Below are 27462 nucleotides of genomic sequence, written 5' to 3'. Positions count from 1 at the left end.
TTAACTATTTCTTATTAAAGGACATATAAGTTTTTTTGAGCTTTTCATTATTGTAATAGTGACCAATGTAATTTGTAATTATGAGAAGTATAAATTTTGTGTGTATTGATAATCATTTATCTAGTTAAAGACAGAATAAAGACTGGAAGAAATGTTAAAGGTTATTCTGGGTGATATACATTATATATGAAAGGTACATATTATATGTGTGCTGATAAAGCTTATCTAGTTAAAGATAAGAAAAGACTGAAAAAAATGTTAATGATTATTTCTGGGTTGTAGAATTAGGGTGACAAATTTATTCTTTCTATTTCTCTTTACTTTCCATTCATTTTTCTTCAAAGTTCATCTGTTACTTATAACTGGGAAAAATAAAAACCACTTAAAATGTTTTTTTAGAAAAGTATCAGGGTGTGTTTCACGAGCCACAGCTTTGAATCTGTGCCTGAGAGGAAAAGTCCAGAAGGCTGCCCATTATCATCTTGGAAGGGAAGCAAGGAGCTATGGAGCAAGACCCCCGCCTTGAGACAACTTCTGACAATCTTTGTCACCTCACCTGCTTTTATCTTTGTTTCCCCAATCTGTTTCCCTGTGATGATCAGTATTAAAGCCCATAAAAACAAGAGAAGGCAGGTGTGCATGTCTTCGGTGCAGAACAGAAGGAGGGACTGGAACAATGGCCCCCAGTCCACTGACAGTTTGGGAGCAGGTGTCAAAGGCACATTCAGGGGAGTGAGTAGTTATGGGTTTAAAGAAGACAGATGAACAGGCTCCCCCATCCCCAATCAGAGATCTCCCCCCTTTTCTTTCAGGCAGAGGCAAGCACTCTCATCCCTCCAAGCTGATTACTTAGGCATTTTCCTCCAAGTCTCTAACTAATACACTTCCGTTTTAGGCATTACTGGTTGATGTGCCAAGATGGATGAGTATAATTTATTTTTCTCTCACAGCCCCTCCCTCCCACTACATACAAGCACACTTCCCATCCTCCTGTTCTCCTACATTCCCAGCACAGATCAATATTCGGTGCTTATGTTATAATGACTATGATGCTATTCAGATCTGAATCACAAAGCTCCTTTCCTGCTCAACTTTTTGTTTACCCTGGAGCTAAAATATTTCTTGTTTTTAGTATGCTTACTTTTCTAAGTACTTATTTCTAATTCAATTCTAGACTCTCTGCCTGTTGTCTGAATCTCTTAATAATTTCATTCACATTGCGCAGTCGATCAGCTTCATCTTCTTGGTGAACTTCTCCTGGAGCGCTCCGACTTGCTGCAGTCTGGATTGGTGGTTGCCTGTGCCTGGTGCTCAGCTGTCATCCTCAGATGCCTCTTCACCCTCATGCTGGGAATTCCCTTCCTGTCAGTTCTCAAGTCTAGATTTCTTGTTCCCATATCTTCCTCTTTCTTTGATGGAACACAATTCTCTAGTAGCTTCCAGAGAGAGAGTCCATGGGAGGTAAATTTTGTAAGACTTTGTGTAAGTGAAAACGTGTTGATTCTTCTCTCACACTTGATTGATAGCTTGGCTGGGTATAGAATTTTAGGTTGGAAATAATTTTCTTTCAGAATTTCGAAAGCATTGTTCCATTGTCTTCTAGTTTCCAATGTGATTTTAAGATGTCCAAAGCCTATGTCCTCTTCCTCTTTCTCTGCAGGATTTTGTACAGGCTCAAGTCATGCTGGGTTTTCTGTCTGTTTAACATTTAACTGGGAGAGTTTATCTAGTCACAGTGTCTAAGTCACAAAATCAACAATGAGTATCCTTTTGCTAAATCCAGTAGACTTCCTCTTAGTACTTTTCCATCCACTGACCCCCACCCTGCTCCTTGGCTATAAATTTTTACTTTTTCTTGTATGGGGACTTGAGCAAGCTCTTGCCCATCACAAAATCCCATTGTAGCACCCCTCCCTTTGAATAAAATCTGCCTTAACATCTTTAACAAGTGTCATGAATAATATTTTCTTTAACAGGAGTACGTGAGAGCTCAGAGAGAAGGGTTGAGGCTTAATTTCCCAATATGTCCAAAAGGTTAAATGTTCCTGGTTGATGGGCCAAAATGGGACTACAAAGAGAGGAGAAAAATGTCCCACCTCATCATTAGCTTAAACCTTTCAAGTTGAATGTTCTTACTTCAATTCCTGTTGTCACTTGTCCTTATAACAAACACACTGTTACAATTTGGCCCCATGACTCACTTTCTCATCAGGGCTCCCCCACTTCCCAGCTGAACCCTGCCACTGGCTTCCCCTGGGCATCAGTTTCCTCATACACAGACAATGCAGTGTCACCCTACCCACCCTGAAGTACTCTTGAGATATCAAAATGAAAGTGTTGTGTAGTTTTTAAATACCGTATAAACTTAGATGTTAATACGACCCCCAGGGACACATTTCTGTGGCTTTGCCAACCTAAAATACTAATCCTATCAGACTTTTACGATACATTCCTGAGGCTGCAGATTTTGACATTTTACATCTCTTAGAAAACATGCAAGTCACTGTTGTAAAGGAAAATGGTCGGGAGTGTTCTCTTGTTTGTACGTAAGCAGACTGATGAGATGGTGAAGGGTGGAGAGAGGAGTAGGATGGACAGAGAGAGTCTGCCCATGTTTCTATGGGATGTTATCAGGGTGGCAGTGGAGATTTGCACTCAGATTCAATCCATCTGAGCCCAGAATGGCTTTTTCTGTAATGGTTCACGAGGCTGGCTGTGTGTGACATGGGGTAGGGAGAGGGAGAAGGAATAAGTGGAACACGTAATTGGAAGGTCTGAGTATAGAGTGGCAGGTCCTTACTGTATCATATTTGTACGTCCCCATAGATCCTATTTAGAACAAGATGAAGTGTAAATCAATAGCTAAAGTTAATTCATAGCATGTCATGACTTGTGGCACATTATTAGAGCACATCCTCCAAATAAAATCTAACAAAAAAAGAAACAGAGACACAGAAAGAGAGAGAAAAAGGATCTGAAATCCACCTGACAACTAGAATGATAAGCTTAAAAATAATTAGTAGATCCAATAAAAGCAACTCCATCCCAATTGACACATGTTGTGACACCATGTGAAGAGAGCTGTGCATCAGACATTGATCCTTACATGTTAACGTGAGCCCCTAAAGTAGACAGACACTATCTACTTTAACAGCTAGAACAGAAGAAACAACACAGAGGAGTAAAGTGAAAGCTGTGAAGGGCTGTGCAGGTAAGGCCGTGCTACCTGAGGGGCTGAGTGGATGCCACAGAGCAAGGGGTCATTGAGGCAGAGATGCAGCCTTGGACCAGCCCAAGCACCTGGAGTCCAACAACACAAAAGAAAACAAGGATCATAGAAGACAAATCTTAGAGAACCAACCTGCAAGAAATGGAAAAGCTGAAACAACAGTAAAACTCAGGCTCACACAATAACATCTGCTATTTAGGGGAAATGTTAAGAGAATGCCCTGATGTGCACTACCTTCCTGGGAAGTACCCACACATTTCAGAGGGAATAAGAATGAAAATTACTGCTACTTATTGAGCTCTGCTATGCCCTAGGCATTGGGCTGAGCATTTATATATATTTTTTCTTCACAGCTACTCCTTGAGGAGAGTACTATTGTCTTTATTTTAGTGAAGGGGACACAGGCTTGCAGAAGTTGGGCAACATGCCTGGGTCACACACTAATAAGGCAGAGCCAGATTCAAACTTGCCTTTGGTCTACAATGTGCTCTTAATCAGTGTCATGGGCCAGTGATGACGAGTGAGGAGACCCAAGCACTTGTCCTGGATAACTCTGTGGCTTTGGGCCCCATTTTCCCTATCTATAAAATGACAGTGCAAGGCTGGATATATTTCACAGGCTGTTCTCATTCTAAGAGGCTGAGTTTTAAATCAATAACCTGTACTTTATAGAAGAGACATTTAAGTCAGAAAGCACATGTACAGTAAATGTGAATCATACTCATGGGCAAATTAAAAAAAGAAGGAGTTGCCATCATGGTAGCAGATGAAATTAATATGAAATTTAAAAGAGCACTGAGATACACATTAAGGTCATCATAAAAGGTAAGAGATATGCTGAATTATTAAAGCCTGGTAATGACACTGAATGCATATATCTCAAACAGCCACTAGGAAACTATACAATGGAAAACCTAGCAGAAACACAATTAGTACATAGAGATCTGTCTGTCTATCTATCTATTGTCTCTATATCTACCTATCCATCTATCTATCTATCTATCTATCTATCTATTTACCTATCTATCTACCATCTATTATCTATCTGTCCATATATCAAAGGGTACCAATAAGAAGTTATGAGAAAGAAATGGGAATGCTAATGAAATGAGGAGAGGAGAGAGAGAGGAATGAATGAGAATGGAGTTGGAAGTTCTGAATATAGAATGATGAGGGAAGAATTTATTGATACATTGTGTGAACCTAAAGGTAGGACACGATAATACACTGAAGCAAATAAATGAAAAAAAATAATCTTCCCATGAACATAAAAGGTATTTGGCAATTACAAAAAGGCAGAAAGTCCATATCATATTATCCCAACTACATGTAATAATCTTGAAAGAAAATAACATGAACAGAGTTAGAAAAATGCTCAGCCACTTGAAAATTTTGAAATACTCCCTTAAATAATTTCTGAGTTAGGGATGAATTCCTGCATACGATAAGAGAAAACACTTTTTAAAAATGAAAACCAAGCTCACTATAGTAAATAAAGAATCACTATAAATGTATTTTGACAGTATCCAACTTCTGTGTAATGAATAGACAGCTTATGGCCAGGAAAAAGAGACATGAAATCACATGAATGAGTGCACATCTTTTATGACTTAATGAAACACAAATTAACATTTGTTATGGTTTCATCACATGCCTATTAAACTAAAAAGCATAATAATAAAATCCAGTGTCAGTAGGTTTTTTATGGTACCAGGCTCAGTTCTGGAGGGATGGAAAAGAAAATAATGAATCCCTGACCTCACAGAATCCAGTAATACCTAAATGGCTGAGGCAGCGGTAGCATACAAACATGGTGGGGGGTGTGTAAGCCTCCCTGAAAGTGCTTGCTAAGGTGTTCAAAGCAATCCCTGAGAGGCAGTTACTATACACGGTTAGTTTGTTAGTACGAAGACTAACAGAAATGCGTAACTAGAATAGCAGTGGGAGCTGTGTCTTCCTCACCCTCGTATCCCCAATACCTGGGGCACCCTGTGCCTGCCACATAGCAGGTCCTCAAAGAACATGTGTTGAATGAATGAAATGTGCATAGAGAATTACAGCCAAAAATTAAAACATAAGTCCTATATGATGTACTCTCTGGTTATACCCTTATACAAAGATATCTATGTTCATTTTAAAAGCTCAAAAGGAAGTTTGCAATGATCTAAGTATAGCATGTTTCCCTTCTCTGTCAAGGTACTTAGATTCATAATTTTTAAATTAAAAAAAGTTATTCACACATACTCATACCACCTCCCGTGTGTTCCTGCCCTATGTGTGCAATGTATTCCATTCTATTTTGGAGCGTTATGGGTCTAGATTTATGCATCTAGATCAGTTGTTCTTGGGCCCGGCTGCACATTGGAGTCACCCAGAGCTTTATGCACTCGCCCTGCCTGGGCGCGCTCCTAGACAAGCCCGTTAACTTGTCTGAGGGTGATGCCTAGGCATCGCTGATTCCAATGTTCAGCCAGGACACAAAGGCCACCTAGGCAATAAAATTCTTTCATACACTTTATATTTTATTGCATAAAATGTGTTCAGTCATTCTCCAGAATAGTCCTTTAAGCTGTCTTCATGGAATCCTGAGTTCAAAAATACCCAGCTAGTATCGTTAAGAAAAAGTACTTGACCAGGGTGGGTCATGCTGACAAATGCAATCAAGAGGCTGGGGTACCCCTGTTCCATCCCCACTCCTCCAAATTCTAGCATCCAGGGCGGGCAGACTTAATAGCTTCTGACCTCTAGTAAGAGAGGGTTGGTGGAGGTTGACTTGTGAGGCCGTGTTCACCTTGAAGGGAGGACAAGCCAGGGAGGCACTGCTAGAACTTCTCACAGAGGCCAGAGTGAGACACCGACCAGGAGTGAGAGGGGCCTGGATGGGGGACACGCCCTGACAACTGACCTCTGTCCTCTTCTGTCCATGTGATCAAAAGGAGCCTGAAGGTGGAGGTCTGGGTCTGCTGTTCAGTTTGAAGACACAGAGGACTCTGGCAACCCAGACTCTAGGCTGTGCATCTCTTGTCAGTGGGGAACTCCACATGTGTGAGCTGTGCTTTGATCCTTGGTCCAGGGAAGATTCTCTGGGACTGGGGTAGACAATGGCACTCACTACCTGTGTTCACTGAGCTCTGTGCTGTCTCCAGACCTTTTCCCAGCACCTGACTCTCTCCTCCTGGGCTTGCCTCTCCAGGACTGGGGTTAGGTCTGCTTGTCTTTCCCCTCCCCACCTCTCCTACCTGTCCAAAGTGTAGCAGAGTTCATGGGTCTGACTTGGAGTTTGGCAGGAGTTCCCTGTAAACCGAAAACAACAGGGGTCATGTGTTGCCTGGAAACTGAGGTAGGATTTGGGATTAAAAGGTACCCATTGGGGCCAGTGACAGACTAGTACTAAATGATCTTATGGGTAACCACATCCTTTCCCCTCCTCCAGGCTGCCCATTCTCCAGGGAGGTACATTTGGTTTTGTGGCACCCTCCCTGGCCATGCTGTCCCTTCCTGCCTGGAAATGCCCCGAGTGGACACTCAATGCCAGCCAGGTAAACACCAGCTCTCCTGAATTCATCGAGGAATGGCAGAAGAGGATCCGAGAGGTAATGGGGCAGGGGAAGTGGGTGGGAGGAATGGAGGGGTACTCAACAGGGGCTCCCGAGTTGACTCATTTGTTCAACATGCGTTGTTCAGCTCACTGATGGGCAAGATTCCAGGCTTTAAGATACTGCTGTAGGTAAGACAGACAAGGACCCTGCCCTCATGGAGCTAACACACTAGTGTGTGTATGTGGCAGGCAGAATGGGAGGGAGCGACAAATACCCCAATAAGTAAATAGAAAAGGAAAATTTCAGAGATCATGAGAACAATGAAGAAAATAAAAAAGGTGATGAGCAAGAGAGGGATTAGGGTGGAATGGATGGAGAGTGAAAATAGGTTTACTTGGAAATGCTTACATATTTCATACTTAGTCTATGACTCATCTTAATCTTATACAAAATTTCAAGCAACAGATCACATCCTAATACTCCAGCATCATAGTAGGAATTGGCTATTTTCACATTGTGAAATACTTGTCCATACAATACAGCCCAGTATACTCTGGGTCCAGTTTTATTAGACATGCTTCAGTTTGGTAGAATAAACTCTGGTGCTGGCATCTCTCATCCCAGACTGAAGATGTATCTAGAAATATTGCTAAGAAATCATTTTCTTATTTCCAACTTATTTTAAATGTAAAGGGCAAAGGAGTGTTATTTGATACAGTATTTTGTCTTTCTGCCGCCATCCTTCTTTTTACCCATTGGTAGTCCTTCTTAGCCCATTCCCTTGCTTCTGTTGGAGAAAGAGATTTTGAGTCATTCTCTGCTATCCTTTAAATAGTGGGCAGCAAAAGTAACACTGTTAAACCCTCTTGTGTTTCCTTCCCCAAGGTACTTTGAAATGATTTAATAAGCATATTGTCACTGGATCCTCTCAATTGGTTAAGATGCACCCTGAAAACACTGCACTTTCCAATCCAGCAGTCAGTCACATCACACGTAACTCGGACCACTGACTGGATTTAGACGTGCCTTACTTCTTCCAGCAAGGTCCTTCTGTTGAAATGCTATACTCTTTCAGTCTCAGTCTTTCTCAGCTAGGTGAGCAGCACCTTTAGCAAGATTCCAACCTGTGCTTTTTGAACTCGAACTCAAAGACACACATAGTGGCATCCAAGTCTGTGTTGCTAGAGTTAGATTATCTTGTGAGGTGGTGTCCACCCCAGGGGAGAGGGGACTATTACTTGCTTATGGATCCTATGAACCCATCCTGGGTAAAACCTTTTCTTCTCCTGAATATAACTATTTCCCTTTAATCGCCCCTTCCTTGTTTGAATATTTTCCTGACATCAGTCAAAATGTGATTGGGATCTCTGACCTCAGTGTTATTTGGTGACACTCAGTAGTGGTCTAATTCTAAACAGCACCTGGTAGAAGACTAGTTAGCAATGGTCTTTCAGAGGGAGAGTGGTTGGATAGCTGCTCCAAGCCACATCCACACCAAAAGCCCCATGGCAGAGCTGAAGCATCTGGCTTCTATCGGGGTCAGTCCTCATTCAGCACGGACTCCACCACCAACATTTCCGATTCCTCAGGGAGCACTGACTTGTAAGATCACAGTAGACACTCTGGGCCAGAACTTGTGGCTCTCAGCCAGCACCTGCTGTTCTTCCCTCTCCAAAACAGCCCTTTACCCGTGCCTGTGCTCTCATATGCAGTCCAAAAGGGCACCCAGATGTGGGTGAACTTCAATAACCTCATCAAGTCCTTGTGCTTCTTTTTATCTCAGGGTGGACCCAGAGTTAACAGGGCTTTTTTAAAGAACTTTTCCATGTAATTCCAGAGCAAGATATAGTTAAGAATTTCACTTCTCAGGGTGGTGGGCCCTGGATTTTTTCCAGGTTGACTGGTTAATCTCCCAATATTGTGGGTTGCACTACCTTTTCCAAATTAGGCTTTTTTTTTTTTTTCAGTGCAGCCTAGTTTTATTATTTCATCATAGAATGAATCACAGAACACATGTAGTTGGTGGAGGCGTTCTTTTGTTTTTGTTTTTTCTGTCCTTCAGGGATCCTATACTTGGCATTAGTAAATCCAGATTAAAACCAAGCAAAGAATGAGAAGCAGGGTTGCCTTACCCTGCCCTGCTAGATGCCAGGGGCAGGATTTCCCTTTCACTCAGCCTTCCTGAGAACTATAATTCCTTAGGCAAGAATCTCTTACCTTCATATTATCCAGGAAGACAGATCTGACAGGGAAATCCTTCTCTTCTCCCACCTGAGCACTTCCTTCCGCTGCTCAAATCCTCCCTGTGTCCTGATGAGGCGTCTGCCTCCATCACTGCAAGGGCACGAACCATCACCACATTCAGAAGCAGTTACCTGTGTTTTGAGGACAATGGGCAAGAGTTACGGGAAAGAATTCCCCTGGGCCTTGAACAGTATTAGTCATGAGAGAGCACGTTTAGGGATACGGGTCGTGCTGCGCCTGCGTTGAGCACTGCATCCCAAGGGTCAGAGACACCATATTTTCTTTAATACATTTACTGTTTATTTTTGTGTCTGTGATACCCGGAGTCCTCTAAGGCAGAAATCAGAAAACTATGATTCTTGGACCAAATCCAGCCTGTGGTCTGTTTTTTCACTGCCCACAAACTAAGAATGGTTTTTACATTTTAAAAGGTTGTTTAAAAAAAGAATACGTGATAGAAACCACATGTGGCCCACAAAACCTGAAATATTTACTCTCTGGCCTTTCAGAGAAAAAGTTTGCCAACTCCTGCTCTAAGACACAGGGCCCAGGGAAGGGCTTCCTCCAGCCCAGGGCTCAGATGGTAGTCTCTACTACTTTGTCCACATCACCTCCAAGTGTCCAACACAGTGAGCCCAAACCCGGAGTCTTCTCTGTGGTATTGTAGCTCCCTCTGCTGGTCCAATGTTTCTCCAGTGCTGTGACAGGAGAAAAAAGTTCTTATCAATTTCACCCTCATTTTATTAATTGACTGATTGGTTGGTTAAATTCACTGAGCTAGTCTATCAGAATTTAAGGTACATTCACCATATCTCGCTGAGTTATATAAGTCTACACACCTCTCAAGGCTTGAAACCACTGATGGTGGCAGGCCAATTGTCCATCACAATCCCAGCCACAGATGAAAGTGATGTGAACACAGGACCAATAGGAATGTCCTCACTTAACAGATACAAGAAGTAAAGGAGAGGTAAAAGTGAACAATGACTCTATTTTAAGGAAATGGTAGTAGCAGAAAAAGTAGAAAACCATGAGAAGAGATGGCAAGTTCAGTTTTCAACAGATTAGACCAATTTAAACTTCACCTTCTAGTATCATGGTAGTTTTTATTTATGTACTTATGTATACTTATATATAAGTGAAATAAATGACAGGAATGATACAAGTGATGAGAGGTAGAAATTAGAATTATTTTGTTATTGTAAGGTGCTCACACTACCTATGAAGTGGTATAGTGTTATTTGAAAGTGGACTTAGATTAGCTGTAAATGTATGTGGCAAACTCTAGGGAAACCACTGAAAAGTAAAAAAAAAAAAAAAGAAGTATAACTGGATAGAAAATGGGATCATACAAAATCCTCAATTAAAATCACAAAAGGCAGAAAAAGGGTGTAAGGTAGAAATAGGAACAAAGAACAAGGGTAACAAATAGAAAAGAGTAACTGATATCATTGATATTAATCTGTTTCAATAGTCACTTTGAACATCAATGGTCTGAATGCATCAATTAAAAGGCAGAGATTGTCAGAGTGGATCAAAAAACAAGACCCAACCATATGTTGTCTACCAGAAACCCACTTTAACTAGAAAGACACACATGGATTAAAAGTAAAGGGATGGAGAAAGACATACCATGCTAACACAAATTGCAAGAAAGTGGGAGTCACTATGTTACTTTCAGAAAGAGCAGATTTAAAAGCAAAGAAGCTTTTCAGGGATAAAATAGAACGTATAACATCCAAACCAGTAAAGTAAAACAGGAGAATTAAAGCAAATTCTATCAGTCCACGAGATCAGGGGCTGGCAGACTATAGTCCAGGAGCCAAATCTGGCCAGTTGCCTGTTTTGGTAGAGTCCACAAGCTAAAAATGGTTATATATATATTTAAAGATTGGCACCTGAGCCAACATCGGTTGCCAATCTTCCTTTTTTTCCTTTTTACTCTTCTTCTTTTCCCCAAAGTCCCCCCAGGACATAGTTGTATATTCTAGTTGTGAGTGCCTCTGATTGTGCCATGTGGAACGCTGCCTCAACACGGCCTGATGAGAGGTGCCATGTCTGTGCCCAGGATCTGAACCAGCAAAACCCTGGCCTGCCAAAGTGGTGTGTGTGAACTTACCCACTTGGCCATGGGGTCAGCCCCAGTTTTGTATTTTAAATGGTTGAAAAAAATAAAATGAAGACTAGTATTTCATGAGATGTCAAAATTACATGAAATTCAAATTTCAGTGCCTTTAAATGAAGTTTTCTTGGAACAAAGCCAGGCTCATTTGTTTACTGCTCACCTGGAAAAGTTTTGATAGAGCCCATATGGCCCACAAAGCCTAAAATATTCATTATCTGGTCCTTTACAGAAAAAAAAATGGCCAACTCCTGCAATAGAAAGTAGGAAAACAGAGAAAAATAAAGCAGCAAGATATTCGATACAGTGCTGAGTGATGCTCGTATTGAGTCATCATCATCATCACTGTGATCAATAAATAATTTTGAAGGCAACTCCCTGAAAAACTTCCCATTAAGTGAAAATGTCCAACAGCTCGTTGGAAATCCACAGCTGGAAGAGGAGCGAGATCAGAGCTCTTCTTTCCTCGGTTCCTTTGGGGTCCAGCTTTGCCCCTGCACTGCCTCTGAATGTACCACCTAGGGCTGACCAGATCTAGAAGTGGGCTGCAGCAGCTGGGCCTGTCATGGTGGCCTGGGCTCGACTGGGGCCCACAGTCCTGCTGCAAGCTGTGAGGGGCCTGAGCTGCACTCTTCCTCTTCAGTTGCAGGGTGCCATCATGGTCGCTTCCTGTGTCCAGATTCTAGTGGGCTTCTCAGGCCTCATTGGCTTTCTCATGCGCTTCATTGGCCCCTTGACCATTGCTCCGACCATCTCCCTGGTGGCCCTGCCTCTCTTCAGTTCTGCGGGCAATAATGCCGGGACCCACTGGGGGGTTGCTGCCGTGTAAGTACTCTCTGGGGAGGGAGTGGCATCAAGTTCTCTTTGGTGGAAGATTACCTGGGAAGAATAGTAAGAGTCCTGGCTGTTGGCAAACTCTTGTGCTTTAGAAATACTCTCATGAGCATTATGATACCTTAAAAAGCAGGAAAACTGCTATTTTAATTTATTACTTTTACTACTTATTACATTATTAGTACTCACAGACGGTGAGTTCATCTCAGGCAGTGTATAAGAACAATTAGTGCACTGTTCACAATTGTTGATACTACTGGTCCCCTGCCTCCTATAATTTCATTGAGCAAATGTTTGTGAACTTCTGGCCCCCAGGAAGGTTGCAAAGACATGGCCCCAGAACTCAAACATCTTGTAGTGTGTGGGAGAGAGACAAGACTGGAATCCACGTACCTATGACACCAGGAGACAGTGATGAGTCGTAGAATGACATGCACGTTCAGGGAGGGGGTGAGGACAGCCAGCTGGGAGGATCAGGAAGGCTTACTGGAAAGAGGCCTGAAGTATTTAAATAGAGCTTTGAAGGGACTTGGGATGACACTGGACACTGTCATTCACTCTGCCTCTTGTGGTCTGACCACAAGGACCTGCAGAATGACCTGCAAGAGAAGGCCTTCTCTGCCTCTGGCCTCATTGGCCCCACCTGCTGGAGCCATTGAGCTGCCAACCCCCAGGGACTAACAGCCTCCCTTCCCTCTCCTCCCACTCAGCCACCAGCAGCTTCTGGCAGGCAACAGCCCACCCTTGCAGAGATGGCAGGATGCTGCCCGTGCTGCAGAGCAGGGTCTACATGAGGACCCTCCCAGCTTGGCCACGGCCCCCAATCCCAGAGACACACAGTGGCCCAGCTTTCAGGACCCTCACTCGGGATGAGCCTCAGCTCACCAGGCTGGGTGTGGTTTTTTCTGTTTCAGGACCATCTTCCTCATCGTGCTGTTTTCTCAGTACCTGAAAAATGTCGCGGTGCCCATGCCCATTTATGGACGAGAGAAGAAGCTTCACACCTCTAAGTTCTACCTGTTTCAGGTCTTCCCTGTAAGAAGCACTCCCCACCCCCTTTCATGCTGAGTTGACTCACCTGGAGAGTGAGGCACAGCCTCTTGCACTCCCAGATGGCCCCCAAAGCAACTGCCCCCCCATTTGCAGTGGCCTCTCCTCCTCAGCCTTCCTTAATCTACCAGAGAAGGAGAAGGAGGCCGAGTGGAGCCAAGTGTTCTGTGGGGGCGCTTTCTGACCCTTGGTGGAATGCTGTCCCATGTCTTTCCTCAATGCTTCTTTCCTGGGAGCAGAGAACACTGCCCTAGGTCGCTGCTCTGGGCTCCAGTGTGGGACAGCCTTCTGACATTCTCCAGGCCGTCCCCATAGCAAGGTGCCAGGGGACACAGCCAGGTTCACCGCTAATTACACAAAACTAAGGGCCAAGTTGCATTGATCAGGTTCTTTCTCGGTGGCTCATGGGTAATCCAAATACCCCCGGATGAGGATGGTACCTTTCTCAGAGCTTTCCCTGTTGAACCACACTGTCGATATGTGTAGCTGTCACCCACACAAGTATGTTTGCAGGTTTCATTTAACTGGAAACTACATTTGCATTGTAAAAAGATACTTCCACACAATCATCTCAATGCTCCTTCAACAACACTCTAGGCCAGTGGTTCTAAAATTCAATGTTCGTAAGAATCTCTTGAGGACATAATTAAAAATACACATTTCTGGGGTTCTGCCACCAGAGATTAAATATCAATATATCTGAGGATTCTACTTGAAGAAATCCTGCTTCAGGCTCTGCAGAGCAGTGGTTGTCATTCCGTTGTACAGATGAGGAAACCAAGGCTCAGAGTTTGATCCAAGGTCATGTGACCAACAATCAGTGGAAAGGGAGCCGGAGGGTAATCCTTCTGACCCAGGCTGTGCCCACTTTACCAGACATTTCTGTCTCTGTTTGACACAAGGTCTCCCCATAGTTTATTTGCTACGTTCCCTTAATGTGCTAATTATCCACTGACACACCAGATTGCTGTTGTCACTGGAAGGGTGAGTAACCCAACATGTCCTCATTTCAAAGAGGTTTCCTGAATGCCCTCCTTTGCCCCGCTCCCTGGGAGGTGGTTGCCTCGGCCAGGGTGAGACCCATGGTGAAGATGCCTCCTTCTGGCAGGTGCTGCTGTCGCTCTGCATCTCATGGCTCCTCTGCTTCGTGCTCACAGTCACCAATGCCCTCCCCAAGGACCCCACAGCCTATGGGTACCAGGCCCGCACCGACACCAAAGCCAACGTCCTCAGCCAGGCGCCTTGGTTTCGCTTTCCTTACCCAGGTAATGACAAGATGAGCCCCTTCCTGCCTGGGACACATGATTCCCAGGACTGTCCATGGGGCCCAGGGCATGGGATGGAGAGTGGAATAGGGCCGGGGCTGGGGGGATCTCCTCCAAGGGATCTTTCAAGGAGAGACAGGCCCTAGGGAGTCCATATCAGACACCTAAGAGAAGAAGACCCTCAGATTATCCTAAGAATCCTTTAGGGGGTGCTAGGCCAAAGGATCCCACTCCTAGACCTACCTCTGAGCTGGCCTACATCCCTCATCCCTTCCTCCATGTTGCTCAGAACCCACAAGCCTGGGAGTGGAGAGAGGGCAGTGAGGTCCTGACCTCCTAGCCAGAACTTTGGCTCTCCTCTTGGATTCGGTGGATCCCCCACAAGGGAGGCCTTGGACTGAATTGGACATTTCTGAGGAGACAAGCTCAAGGCCATCCCTTAGGCCACTTCTGGTCTCCCTTCCCTGCAGTTCTTGGCTCAGGGTTTATAAATAACCAGGTCCCAGGCATGGCTGGCCCAGCCTCATGGCCTGTGGCCCTAGGGCCTCCCTGACAAAGAATCTTGTCTCCCAAATGCTTCAAGGCCTTTCTGGCAAGAGGCCCTGTTGCTGGCTCTTTCTGGGCACAATGACCCCATGGACAGGGCATCTGACCCTCCCTCAGGGATGAATGGTAGGGCAGGATCTGAGCCAAAGCCTCTGGAGAGCTGTGGGGTTGGAGGACATGCCTGGGCTTTAAAGCCTTTCAGAGACCTCTCTGTCAAAGAAATTATTTGGGGTTCAGCAGCCTGTTGTCTTGTGGATTAATATTCCCTCTGCATTGCCTTTCAGGACAGTGGGGCCTGCCCACCATCAGCCCGGCTGGGGTCTTTGGGATCATGGCAGGGGTGATCTCCTCGATGGTGGAGTCAGTAGGCGATTATTATGCCTGTGCCCGGCTGGTGGGGGCTCCACCACCTCCGAAGCATGCCATCAACCGTGGCATCGGCATTGAGGGCCTTGGCTGCCTGCTGGCAGGGGCCTGGGGGTCAGGGAACGGCACCACCTCCTACAGCGAGAATGTCGGGGCTCTGGGGATCACCAAGGTAAGGCTGAGGACGGTGGCTCCTGGGGCAGGCTAGGCACCTGAATTGGTCATCAGTGTATTAGTCTCTCAGTACTGCTGTAACAAATTATCACAAACAGAGGTTTCAAAAACCCAAAGTTATTATTTTACTGATCTGGAGTTCAGAAGTGCAACATGGGTCTCACAGGGCTGTGTTCTTCTCTGGAAGCTCCAGGGGACAATCCATTTCCTTGCTTTTTCCATAATCTAGAAGCTTCCCACATTCCTTGGCTCAGGGCCCCCTTCTTCCATCTTCAAAACCAACAGTGTTGCATCTCTCTGACTCTTCTTCCATGGTCACATCTCCCTCTGATCACAGCCAGGAAAGATTCGCTGCTTATAAGGATTCCTGTAATTAGACTGTGCTCACCTAGATAATTCAGGATACTCTCTCCATCTCAAAATACTTAATCATAATTGCAAAGTCTTTTTGCCAAGCAAAGTAACATATTCACAGGTTAGGGATTAGGACATGGCATCTTTGAGGGGCCATTTCTCTGCCTACCACACTTGACCTTTGGTTGTGGCGATTCCACAGGCAGAAAGTCTATCCTGGCACTGGCAGACATCAGTGGCTTTATGAGCACTGCAGAAATCTTTACTTTCTGAAGTTTAGGTGGGAGGTGCCTTACCTCCGGCCCAACCCTGTGTCAAAGCTCCAAACCTGAATATTCAAAGACCACTTGGTCACCTCCACCTGAATATCCCAAGGGTAGCTCACATTTGATATGGCCTCTGTGATGCCCAGTACATGCCCCAATCCTTACTTCTCCTCCTGTCAAGCTTGTCTTAGTGAGTTCACCCCAGTCATCTGAACTTCTCGTTCTCCTGCATCCTTACTGTGGATTCTATTTTCTCAACATGCCTGCTGTCCTTCCTGTCCTCTATTCTCCATTCCCAGTGCCACAACTTTATCATCTCTCGTCTGTATACTCCCTAACAGTCTCTTTTCTAGGGATCTTGCCCATCCCTTATCCAGCTATGACATGGTTGCCCAAGGATCTTTCCAGAACTTAATTAGATTAGTCCCCGCTTAAAATCTCTTCATGGCTCCCCACTTTCCACAGGAAAACTCCATAAGGTCAGCAAGAAATCTTCAGGATGGTGCTCTCTTAGGTCACTTAGAAAAAGAGTAATATTATGATGTTGCTTTCCACATGCTTCAGGCATCTTTGCAATGGTCTCCAGCAGAAGTCCTGTGGGCTTTGGAACATAGAGATTCCCCCACCCACGTCCCCAAGCCTGCATTTTCTGATAGCTCCCTCAGTGGTTCTGATATGCAGCTGGGTGGCATCTCATCTTCCTAGCAGCAGATCTGTCTACCTTTGTATTCTGCATGGCCTCCGGGCCACAGCCTGGGCTAAAATCTGTGAGCAAACAGCTGAGGCAGTGCCCACCTCTACAGCAAGTCCTGTGTGCTGTGACACTGTGGACTGTGGTACTTGGTCAAGGTTTCAAAATCTTTAGTGCAAGTGAGGGGAAAATTTTTCCACATGAGGGCCACTGACCCACACAGAAACATAGTTGACTAGGCTATATAACTATAGAGCAGCAAATATTCTTCCTGTTAAAGAGAACAAATCTGATGCAGAACAGAAAATTATATTCAATAAACAGAACAAACGTTTCTTTGATGTATCATTTCTAAGCTAAGGCCTTTAGAGAAGAGGGAAAGAGCAGGAGAGAAAGCTACATAGACACAGAGCAAGCTGGGAATCCAGCAGGAGACAGATTAACCCTGGTCTGGACTCACACCTCCTCTTGTGGGTTTTCTTTTTTAAAGCTATGTTTTTCTGGCCAGGAAGATTGGTCTTAAGCTATCATCTGTTACCACTCTTCCTCTTTTTTGTTTTCTCCCCAAAGTCCCAGTACACAGTCCTATATCACAGTTGCAGGTCATTGTAATTCTTCTATGTGGGACACCACCACAGCATGGCTTGATGATTGGTGTGTAGTTCTGCACCCAGGATCCAAACCAACAAACTCCAGGACACTGAAGTGGAGAGTGCAAACTTAACTACTACAGCACCGGACTGGCCTGACCTTATGGCCTTTTAAGGTGTTGCTTTATGTTGCACCTGCATTGAAGAGCTCTGAGCAAGTTTTAGTCCTCTGTGTGTGTGTGTGTGTTTGGGAAGAGCTGGGGGTGGAATCTCGCTGAAGGCAAGAGATCTCCCATCACTTCTCTAGGATGTTATGCTCCCATCTCAGATGCCAATCCTGAGGATAAAAAAACCCAGGGCTGCATGATAAATTCTGTGGCTGCAGGATTGGGGATGACTGCCATCTTCATGAGACAATCAGCATATCCAAAGGGCGCTGGTTGAACCTGACAAATTGGTGTATTGTGCTTGGATCCATGCCCTTGTTCCCACAGTGCCTTGTTAGGGCTGTAAATAAAACAAAGCACAAAGTTCTTCTGATGTTGTGAATTCTTACCACATCTCTTCTAATGAAGACATTATGTAAATAAGCTCTTAGATTAGAAAGAAAAATAAGCAGAGGCATAATCTGCTACTCTATCAGTACCTTCATGGACTTTAAGCATTAGACATTAGAGCATTTTTAGAAAAAATATTTTTAATTGTGGTCAAAGACAGATAACATAAAATTACCATCTTAATCTTTTTTTTTTTTTTTTTGAGGAAGATTAGCCCTGAGCTAACTACTGCCAATCCTCCTCTGTTTGCTGAGGAAGACTGGCCCTGAGCTAACATTGGTGTCTCTCATCCTCTACTTTATACGTGGGACACCTACCACAGCATGGCATGCCAAGCAGTGCCATGTCCGCACCTGGGATCCGAACCGGCGAACCCCAGGCCGCTGAGAAGTGGAACGTGTGCACTTAACTGCTGCGCCACCGGGCCGGCTCCTGCCATCTTAATCATTTTTAAGTGTGCAGTTCAGTAGTGTTAAGTATAGTTACTTAATATACTATACTATATATTATAATAATATATAATAATATGCTCTACTATACACTTGTGCAACAGATCTGCAGAACTTTTCATCTTGCAAAACTGAAACTACATTAGAGCAACTTTTAAGGACTGAGAGTAGACAAAAAGGAAAAGAAAGGTTCAGGAACTATCTACATATATTCATTGACCACAGACTCATGATAGGATATTCAGATAGTTGCAGTACAGCTCTGACTTTTGATGATGATGACAAATGTCTCAAGGTCAGGAGTCGTTTTTGTTTCACTGGTAGTAGCTGTCACTCAAACCTCAGCTATAACCGTTGACAAGCACAATAATCAGTAATGTTCAGAAGTGTGATAGCTATGTGTACCTGCCACCGGGAGTTGATAGATATGGACCATGGCCCATGATCTAGAGTGTTTGTTTTGTTTTATTTCCACTAATTCCTTTCGTTTTTTTTACTGAAGTCATAATAGTTTATAACATTGTGTAATTTCAGTTGTAGGTTATTATTTGTCAGGCACCATATACATGCGCCCCTTTACCCCTTATGCCCAACCTCCAACCCTCTTCCCCTCTGGTAACCACTAATCTGTTCTCTTTGTCCATGTGTTTATCTTCCACATATGAGTGAAATCATGCAGTCTTTGTCTTTCTCTGTCTGGCTTATTTCACTTAACATAATACCCTTAAGGTCCATCCATGTTGTTGAAAATGGAACGATTTTATCTTTTTTATGGCTAAGTAGTATTCCATTGAATATATATATATATATATATACACACACACACACACATATACATATATACCACATCTTCTTTATCTAGTTATCAGTTGATGGCACTTGGGTTACTTCCATGTCTTGGCTATTGTGAATAATGCTGCAATGAACATAGGGGTGCTTAAGTCTCTTTGAATGGTTGATTTCAAGTTCTTTGGATAAATACCCAGTAGTGGGATAGCTGGGTCATATGGTATTTCTATTTTTAACTTCTTGAGAAATCTCGATACTGTTTTCCATAGTGGCTGCACCAGTTTGCATTCCCAGCAGCAGTGTATGAGGGTTCCCTTTTCTTCACACTCCAACATTTGTTGTTTTTTGTCTTGGTAATTATAGTCATTCTGACAGGTGATAAGGTGGTATCTCATTGTAGTTTTGATTTGCATTTCCCTAATGATTAGTGGCATTGAACATCTTTTCATGTGCCTCTTGGCTATCTGTATATCTTCTTTGGAGGAATGTCTCTCCATATACTCTGCCCATTTTTTGCTTGTTTGTTTTTATATTGTTCAGGTGTATGAGTTCTTTATATATTTCGGAGAATAAAGCCTGTTGGATGTACGATTCGCAAATATTTTCTCCCAGTTGGTGGGTGGTCTTTTCATTTTGTTGCTGGTACCTCTGCTTTGCAGATGCTCTTTAGTCTGATGTAGTCCCATCTGTTTAGTTTTTCTATTGTTTCCCTTGCCCAGTCAGACATAGTACTTGAAAATATGCTGCTAAGACTGATGTCGAAGAGCATACTGCCTATGTTTTCTTCTAGAAGTTTAGTGGTTCCAGGTATTACATTCAATTCTTTAATACACTTTGAGTTAGTTTTTGTGTATGGTGTGAGATAATAGTCTACTTTGACTCTTTTGCATGTGGCTGTCCAGTTTTCCCAACACCATTTATTGAAGAGACTTTTCTTTCTCCATTGTATGTTCTTGGCTCCCTTGTTGAAAATTAGCTATCCATAGATGCGTGGGTTTATTTCTGAGCTTTCAATCCTGTTCCATTGATCTGTGTGTCTGTTTCTGTACAAGTAGCATGCTGTTTCAATGACTGTAGTTTTGTGGTATATTTTGAAGTCCAGGATTATGGTGCCTCCAGCTTTGTTATTTTTTCTCAGGATTGCTTTAGATACTCAGGGTCTTTGTTGCCCCATATGAATTTTAGGATTCTTTGTTTTATTTCCGTGAAGAATATCATGGGGGTTCTGACTGGGATTGCATTGAATCTGTAGATTGCTTTAGATAGTATGGACATTTTTTTTTTCTTTTTGAGGAGGATTAACCCTGAGCTAACATCTGCTGCCAATCCTCCTCTTTTTGCTGAGGAAGACTGGCCCTGAGCTAACATTGGTGCCTCTCTTCCTCTACTTTATATGTGGGATGCCTACCACAGCATCACTTGCCAAGTGGTGCCATGTCTGCACCCAGCATCTGAACCAGCGAATCCTGGGCTGCTGAAGGGGAATGGGCGCACCTAACCACTGTGCCACCGGGCTGGCCCCAGTATGGAAATTTTTAACTGTGTTTATTCTTCCAATCCATGTGCATGGAATATCTTTCCATTTCTTCATGTCATTATCGATTTCTTTCAATAATGTCTTATAGTTTTCATTGTATAGGTCTTTCACTCCTTGGTTAAATTCATTTATAGGTATTTTATTCTATTTGTTGCAATTGTAAATGGGATTATATTTCTGACTTATCTTTTTGTTAGTTCATTATTAGAGTACAGAAATCCAACTGATTTTCATAAGTTGATTTTGTATCCTCCAATTTTGCTGTAGTTGTTAATTATTTCTAATAGTTTTCTGATGGATTTTTTAGGGTTTTCTATATATAAAATCACGTCGTCTGCAAACAGTGAGAGTTTCACTTCTTCATTGCCGATTTGGATACCTTTTATTTCTTTTTCTTGCTTAAGTGCTCTGGCCAAAACCTCCAGTAGTATGTTGAATAAGAGTGGTGAGAGTGGGCATTCAGAGGGATAACTTTCAGCTTTTCCTCAGTGAGTATGATGTTGGCTGTGGCTTTGTCATACATGGCCTTTATTATGTTGAGGTACTTTCTTTCTATACCAGTTTTATTCAGACTTTTTATCATAAATAGATGTTGGATCTTTTCAAATGCTTTCTCTGCACCTATTGAGATGATCATGTGGTTTTTATTCCTCATTTTGTTAATGTGGTGTATCACATCGATTGATGTGTGGATGTTGAACTATTCCTGTGTCCCTTGTATAAATCCCACTTGATCATGGTGTATTATTGTTTTAATGTATTGCTGCATTCTGTGTGCCAATATTTTGTTGAGGATTTTTCCATCTATTTTCATCAGTGATATTAGCCTGTAAAGTTCCTTCTGTGTGTTTTCCTTGTCTGGCTTTGGGATCAGGGTGATGGTGGTCTCATAGAATGAGTTAAGAAGTGTTCCATCTTCTTCATATTTTGGGATAGGTATTAAATCTTTTGTGAATGTTTCGTAGAATTCACTGGAGAAGTCATCTGGCCCTGGACTTTTATATTTTGGGAGGTTTTTGATTACTGTTCCAATCTCTTTGTGATTGATCTATTCTTATTCTCTATTTCTACTTGAGTCAGTTCTGGGTGGTTGCATGAGCCTAAGAATTTATCCATCCCTTCTTGATTGTCCAATTTGTTGGCATATAGTTTTTCATAGTATTCTTTTATAATCTTTCGTATTTCTGTGGTATCTGTTGTAGTTTCTCCTCCTTCATTTCTAATTTCATTTATTTGGGCCTTCTCTCTTTTTTCTTAGTGAGTCTGGCTAAGGTTTTGCCAATTTTGTATATCTTCTGAAAGAACCAGCTCTTAGTTTCATTGATCCTTTCTATATTTTTTGTTTCAATTTCATTTATTTCTGCTCTAAATTTTATTATTTCACTCCTTCTGCTGACTTTGGGCTTTCTTTGTTCTTTTTCTAGTTCTGTTACGTGTGGTTTAAAATTGCTTATTTGATATTTTTCTTGTTTGTTAAGGTGGGCCTGTATTGCTATGAATTTCCCTTTTAGGACTACTTCTTCTGCATCCCATATGAGTTGGTATGGTGTATTTTCATTTGTCTCCCAATATTTTTTTTTTCTCCTTTAATCTTCAATGATCCATTGGTTGTTCAGTAGCATGTTATTCATTCTCCACATATTTACAACTTTCTCTGCTTTTTTCTTGTAGTTGGTTTATAGTGTCATAGCATTATGGCTGGAAAAGATGCTTGACATGATTTCAATCTTCTTAAATTTATTGAGGGTTGCCTTGTTCCTCAGCCTATGTTCTATCTTTGAGAATGTTCCATGTGCACTTGAGAAGAATGTGTATTCTGCTGTTTTGGGATGGAGTGTTCTATATATATCTATTAAGTCCATCTGGTGTAGTTTTTAATTTACTTCCACTATTTCCTTTTAGACTTTCTGTCTGGATGATCTATCCATTGATGTAAGTGGAGTGTTAAGGTCCCCTACTATTATTGTGTTGCTGTTAATATCTCCTTTTAGCTCTATTAATATTTGCTTTATATACTTTGGTGTGCCTGTGTTTGGTGCATATAAATGAATATATATAAGTGTTATGTCCTCTTGGTGGAGTGTCCCTTTTATCATTATATGCTGCCCTTCGTCTCTCATTGCCTTTTTTATCTTGAAGTCTACTTTGTCTTACATGAGTATGGCAACATCTGCTTTCTTTTGTTTGCCATTAGCTTGGAGTATTATCTTCCATCCCTTCACTATGAGCCTGCATTTCTCTTTAGAGTGGAGATGTGTTTCCTGGAGGTAGCATATTGTTGGGTCTTGTTTTTTAATCCATCCAGCCACTCTGTGTCTTTTGATTGAAAAACTCAATTCATTTATATTTAGAGTGATTATTGATATATGAGGGCTTAATACTGCCATTTTATCTCATTTTCCTGTTCTGTATTTCCCTTGTTTCTCATCCTGTGTATTCCCAATGGCCAATTCAGTTTTGTGGTTCTCTATGATGATTTCTCAATTTCCTTTTTATTTATCATTTGTGTCTCTGTTCTGATTTTTTGTTTACTGGTTAATGTGAACTTTGTATAAAAGATCTTGTAGATGAGATAGTCCATTTTCTGATAGCCTCTTATTTCCTTAGTCTAAACAGGTTCCATCCCTTTCCTTTTCCCCATCTAAGTTATTGTTCTCACAACCTGTTCTGTTTTGTGTTGTGAGTTTGTGGTTGTAATGAAGGGATTATAGCTATTTTAGATGCTTTCTTTCCCTTTATCTTTAATGTGATAATTAAGTGTTTGCTAACCTGTTCTGAGAGAGAGCTGCAGTTTTCTGATTTTGTCTGCCTATTTGTCTCCTTGCTCAAGTCTTTGTAAACTCTTTCTTTTTTTTCAAGTTATTAGGGCCTTCTTGATCATTTCTTATTGGGAGGGCGCTTGTGGTGACAAATTCCCTCAGCTTTTCTTTATGTGGGAAAGATTTTATTTCTCCATCCTATCTTAAGGATATTTTCACTGGATAGAGTATTCTTGGCTGAAAGTTTTTATCTTTCAGAATTTTGATTATCATTCCACTCTTCCCTAGCATGTAAGGTTTCTGCTGAGGAATCCACTGAAAGCCTGATAGGGTTTCCTTTGTATATTATTTTCTTCTGCCTTGCTGCCCTTGATATTTTTTTCCAAGTCATTGGATTTGGCAGTTTTTACTAATATATGCCTTGGAGAAGGTTTTCTTTACATTGATGTAATTAGGAGTTCTGTTAACTTTATTTACTTGTAATTCCAGCCCCTTCTCCAGATTTGGGAAGTTCTCAGCTACTATTTCTTTGAATAAGCTCTCTGCTTCTTTCTCCCTCACTTCTCCCTCTTTAATACCTATAATTTTTATGTTGCATTTCCTCATTGAGTTTGTTGATATTTCTCAGAGGATTTCTTCATTTCTTTTTAGTCCATCTTCATTTCTTTTTAGTCCATGCTTCCATCTGAAGCACTTCTGTATTTCTGTCCTCTAAATTGCTAATTCTGTCCTCCATACTATAAGCTCTGTTATTTAAGGACTCCACATTTTTCTTTATCTCATTCATTATGTTTTTCATCTCCAACATTTCTGGTTGCTTTTTTTTATACTTTCAATCTCTTTTTTGAATAATTCCCTCTGTTCATTAATTTTTTTCCTAATTTCACTGAGCTGTCTTTCTGAGTTTTATGTAACTTGTTCAGTTTTTTTATGATACCTATTTTGAGTTCTTTGTCACTTATATTATAAATTTCTGTGACTTCATGATTGATTTCTGGGTGCTTGTCTTTTTCCTTCTGGTCTGGAGTGTTAATATACCTCTTCATACTATTTGACAGGGTGGATTTGTGTCTTTACATAGTGATAGTATCTGGTTGCATATCCACCAATTGCCATGGGGTGGGGGGCAGGAGCTGTGTATTCTAAGTCCACCATGATCCTTGGCAGCTGTGCCTGTCCTTTGGAAGCTGTGCTGGTAGGGCCTGTCTGCATTTGCCCACTGGCTGCTGCTGATTTACATATGTGCGCAGGCACTCTGGTGAGGGTCCTTTGATCCTACTGACTGGCCAAGCTGGTGCACCAGGAGTGGGGAGGTGCCCTCACTTTCATGTGCACAATCCCACAGGTGCTCCCTCTCTCCACTCACTGTCTGCCCTTTTGGGCTGATCGACTTGGTGAAGACCCACCCTGTGATTGTTTAGCCACCTCGGTGTTGAGCGTTCCCACAGGCTGGGAGGCCACTCTGAGGTGAAGGTGTTCCTGTAGACGCTCCCCTTTCCCCATTCTTCTCTCAGAGCTACATGCAGTCGCATGCCCTAGATCACTGCCATTCGGGGAGGGAGAGGAGATCCCTTTAACTCTTTCCACTGCTTCTCAGGGGGTCCACCACCTCTACCTTCAGACGTATGGTTGCATGGGATCTCAGATGTCTATTATGTTGTGTGAATGTCCTCTGTTGGTTTATGAGCGTTCTTTTCATTGTATCTCAGAGAGTCTAAGGGAAGAGCTCACTTTGCGATGATGCAGACCTCACTCCTCTTGTTTGGTTCTTTTAACCTTTGTATAAACTTATTTTATTTTAAAATCTACTATGAGGGGGTGAAATGTACATCCTTAGCATTCTCACACTCCTAGCTACTCAAAAAGTCTATGAAAACCAGGCAATAGCAATTAGTAGTGACCCTAGTGAAATAATCGATCCTCTGGAGAAATGAACTAGGAAAAAATTCACTTGTAAGATTCTTGATAGGACCAGTTAATGCTGGGAGGGAGCCTTGTCTCAGTTTCGTACCTAAATGAACCCCCATAGAGATTAAGGAGAAATCATAGTTTACACATATTCCATAATAATTGCTTGTCGAGAAAATCTAATTTGTCCTGAGGAAATGTATCTACTAATAATAATGAAGTGACTTTTTATAGAGGGAACTTTTTGAAATGTAACTCACATCATGTCACCACCCTATTTAACACAGCTTTATTGAGTTTCCTTTGTCTTTGGATTTTTAGTTTTAATTGTGATAAAGTACACATAACATAAATTTACCATTGTAACCACTTCTAAGTGTACAGTTCAGTAGAGTTAAATACATTCAAATTGTTGTGCAGCCAATCTTCAGAACTCTTTTCATCTTGAAAATCTGAACCCTGAACCAGTTAAACAACTCCTTATTTCCCCCCTGCCCCAGCCCGTCAACCACCATTCTAGTTTCTGTGTCAATGAATCTGACTACTCTAGGTACCTTATATAAGTAGAATCATGCAGTATCATTTTGTGTGTGTGTGAGGAAGACTGGCCTTGAACTAACATCTGTTGCCCACCTTCCTCTTTTTTCCTTTTCTCTTCAAAGCCCCAGCACCCCAGTATATCCTAGTTGTAAGTCATTCTAGTTCTTCTATGGGGATGCTAGCACAGCATGGCTTGATGAGCAGTGTGTAGGCCCGTGCCCAGGATCCAAACTAGTAAACCCTGGGCTACCAAAGAGGAGCGTGCAAACTTAACCACTCAGCCATGGGGCCAGCCCCCAGTATCTGTCTTTTGTGTCTGGCTTATTTCACTTCATATAATGTCCTCAATGTTCATCCATGTTGTAGCAGGTGTCAGAATTTTCTTCCTTTTTAAGGCTGACTAATATTCCATAGTAGATATGTACCATGTTTAGCTCATGCTCTGTCCTTGGATTTTACTCTAACTCCTTTCTACGGCCCTTAAAGCCCCTCATGACAGAGCCTTTGCCTTACTCTCCATCCCATCTTCTATGTCTCTGTGTGTCACTGTGCTCCAGGTACACTGATTTTCCTTTTATCAGCCCCAGCCATATTGAGATGCACTTGACATATAACCTTGTGTAAGTTTAAGGTGTATGGTGTGTTTATTGAGTACACTTTTATATTCCAGTATGATGACCACCATTAACACCTCTATCATGTTACATAATTACCACTTCTTTTCTGTGGTGAGAACACTTAAGATCTACTCTCTAAGCAACTTTCAAGTACATAATAGAGTACTGTTAACTAGAATCACAATCCCATGCATTAGGATCCCCAGAATTTATTCATCTTCTAACTGGAAATTGTACTCTTTGACAAACATTTACCCATATTCTCCAGCCTACATCCCCTAGTAACCACCATTCTACTCTCTATTTCTACAGGTTTAGCTTTTTTAGATTCCACATTTTAATAACAAAATATAGTATTTATTTTTCTCTGTCTGACTTCTTTCACCATGCATAATGCCCTCAAGGTCCATCCATATTGTCACAAATGGCAGGATTTCCTTCATATTTTATGGCTGATTGTGATATGATATACATCTGGTGTGTGTGTGTGTATATATATATATATACCACATTTTCTTCATTCATCTATCAATGGATACTTAGGTTGTCCATATATTGGCTATTGTCAATAATGCTACAATGAACATGGGGGTGCATATATCTTTTCCAGTGAGTGTTTTCATTTTCTTCAGATAAATACCAGAAGTGGTATTGCTGGATCATATGGTAGTTCTATTTTTTAATTTTTAAGGAACCTCCATACTGTTTTCGACAATGGCTGCACCAATTTACATTCCCACCAAGAGTCTACAAGGGTTCCCTTTTCTCCATATCCTCATCAAGACTTGTTATCTCATCTTTTTGATGATAACCATTCTAACAAGTGTGAGATAATATCTCATTGTGGTTTCGATTTGCATTTCCCTGATGATTAGAGAAGTTGAGCATACTTTTATGTATTTTGGAAAAATATCTATTAAGTTCCCCTTCCCATTTTTTATTCATTCATTCATTTATTTATTATTGTGGTAACATTGGTTTATAACATTATATAAATTTCAAGTGTGCATCATTATATTTTGATTTCTGTGTAGAT

At 42.0% G+C, this 27462-nt stretch overlaps 2 protein-coding genes across 20 annotated transcripts in view; one reads left to right on the top strand and one right to left on the bottom strand.

Moving 5' to 3' along the window:
* The window catches only part of LOC100067491 (solute carrier family 23 member 1), a 60097-nt gene that overhangs the window by 14450 nt on the left and 18185 nt on the right, over positions 1 to 27462 (top strand). For all 16 annotated transcript variants that reach the window (XM_070265875.1, XM_070265871.1, XM_070265873.1 and 13 more), the window contains 5 exons: positions 6663 to 6822; positions 11778 to 11959; positions 12883 to 13003; positions 14127 to 14283; positions 15114 to 15367. In XM_070265875.1, the coding sequence (XP_070121976.1) occupies positions 6663 to 6822; positions 11778 to 11959; positions 12883 to 13003; positions 14127 to 14283; positions 15114 to 15367 (874 nt within the window). The remainder of the gene's footprint in view (positions 1 to 6662; positions 6823 to 11777; positions 11960 to 12882; positions 13004 to 14126; positions 14284 to 15113; positions 15368 to 27462) is intronic.
* Positions 4820 to 27462, bottom strand: part of LOC106783088 (WD repeat-containing protein 91) — a 58124-nt gene continuing 35481 nt past the window's right edge. For 2 of the 4 annotated variants that reach the window (XM_070265898.1, XM_070265897.1), the window contains exon 14: positions 15471 to 17777. In XM_070265898.1, the coding sequence (XP_070121999.1) occupies positions 17772 to 17777 (6 nt within the window). In that variant the 3' untranslated portion in view covers positions 15471 to 17771. Of the gene's footprint in view, positions 6524 to 8985; positions 9144 to 9623; positions 9711 to 12316; positions 12467 to 15470; positions 17778 to 27462 lie in introns of those variants that run through there. The other 2 variants (XM_070265891.1, XM_070265896.1) reach the window with 2 other exon arrangements.

The sequence above is a fragment of the Equus caballus genome, chromosome 4, assembly GCF_041296265.1.
Source record: "Equus caballus isolate H_3958 breed thoroughbred chromosome 4, TB-T2T, whole genome shotgun sequence".
In the NCBI taxonomy this organism is placed as follows: Eukaryota; Metazoa; Chordata; class Mammalia; order Perissodactyla; family Equidae; genus Equus; species Equus caballus.
Note: the sequence above shows the minus strand (reverse complement) of the source record. Positions and strands in the feature narration are given on the sequence as shown.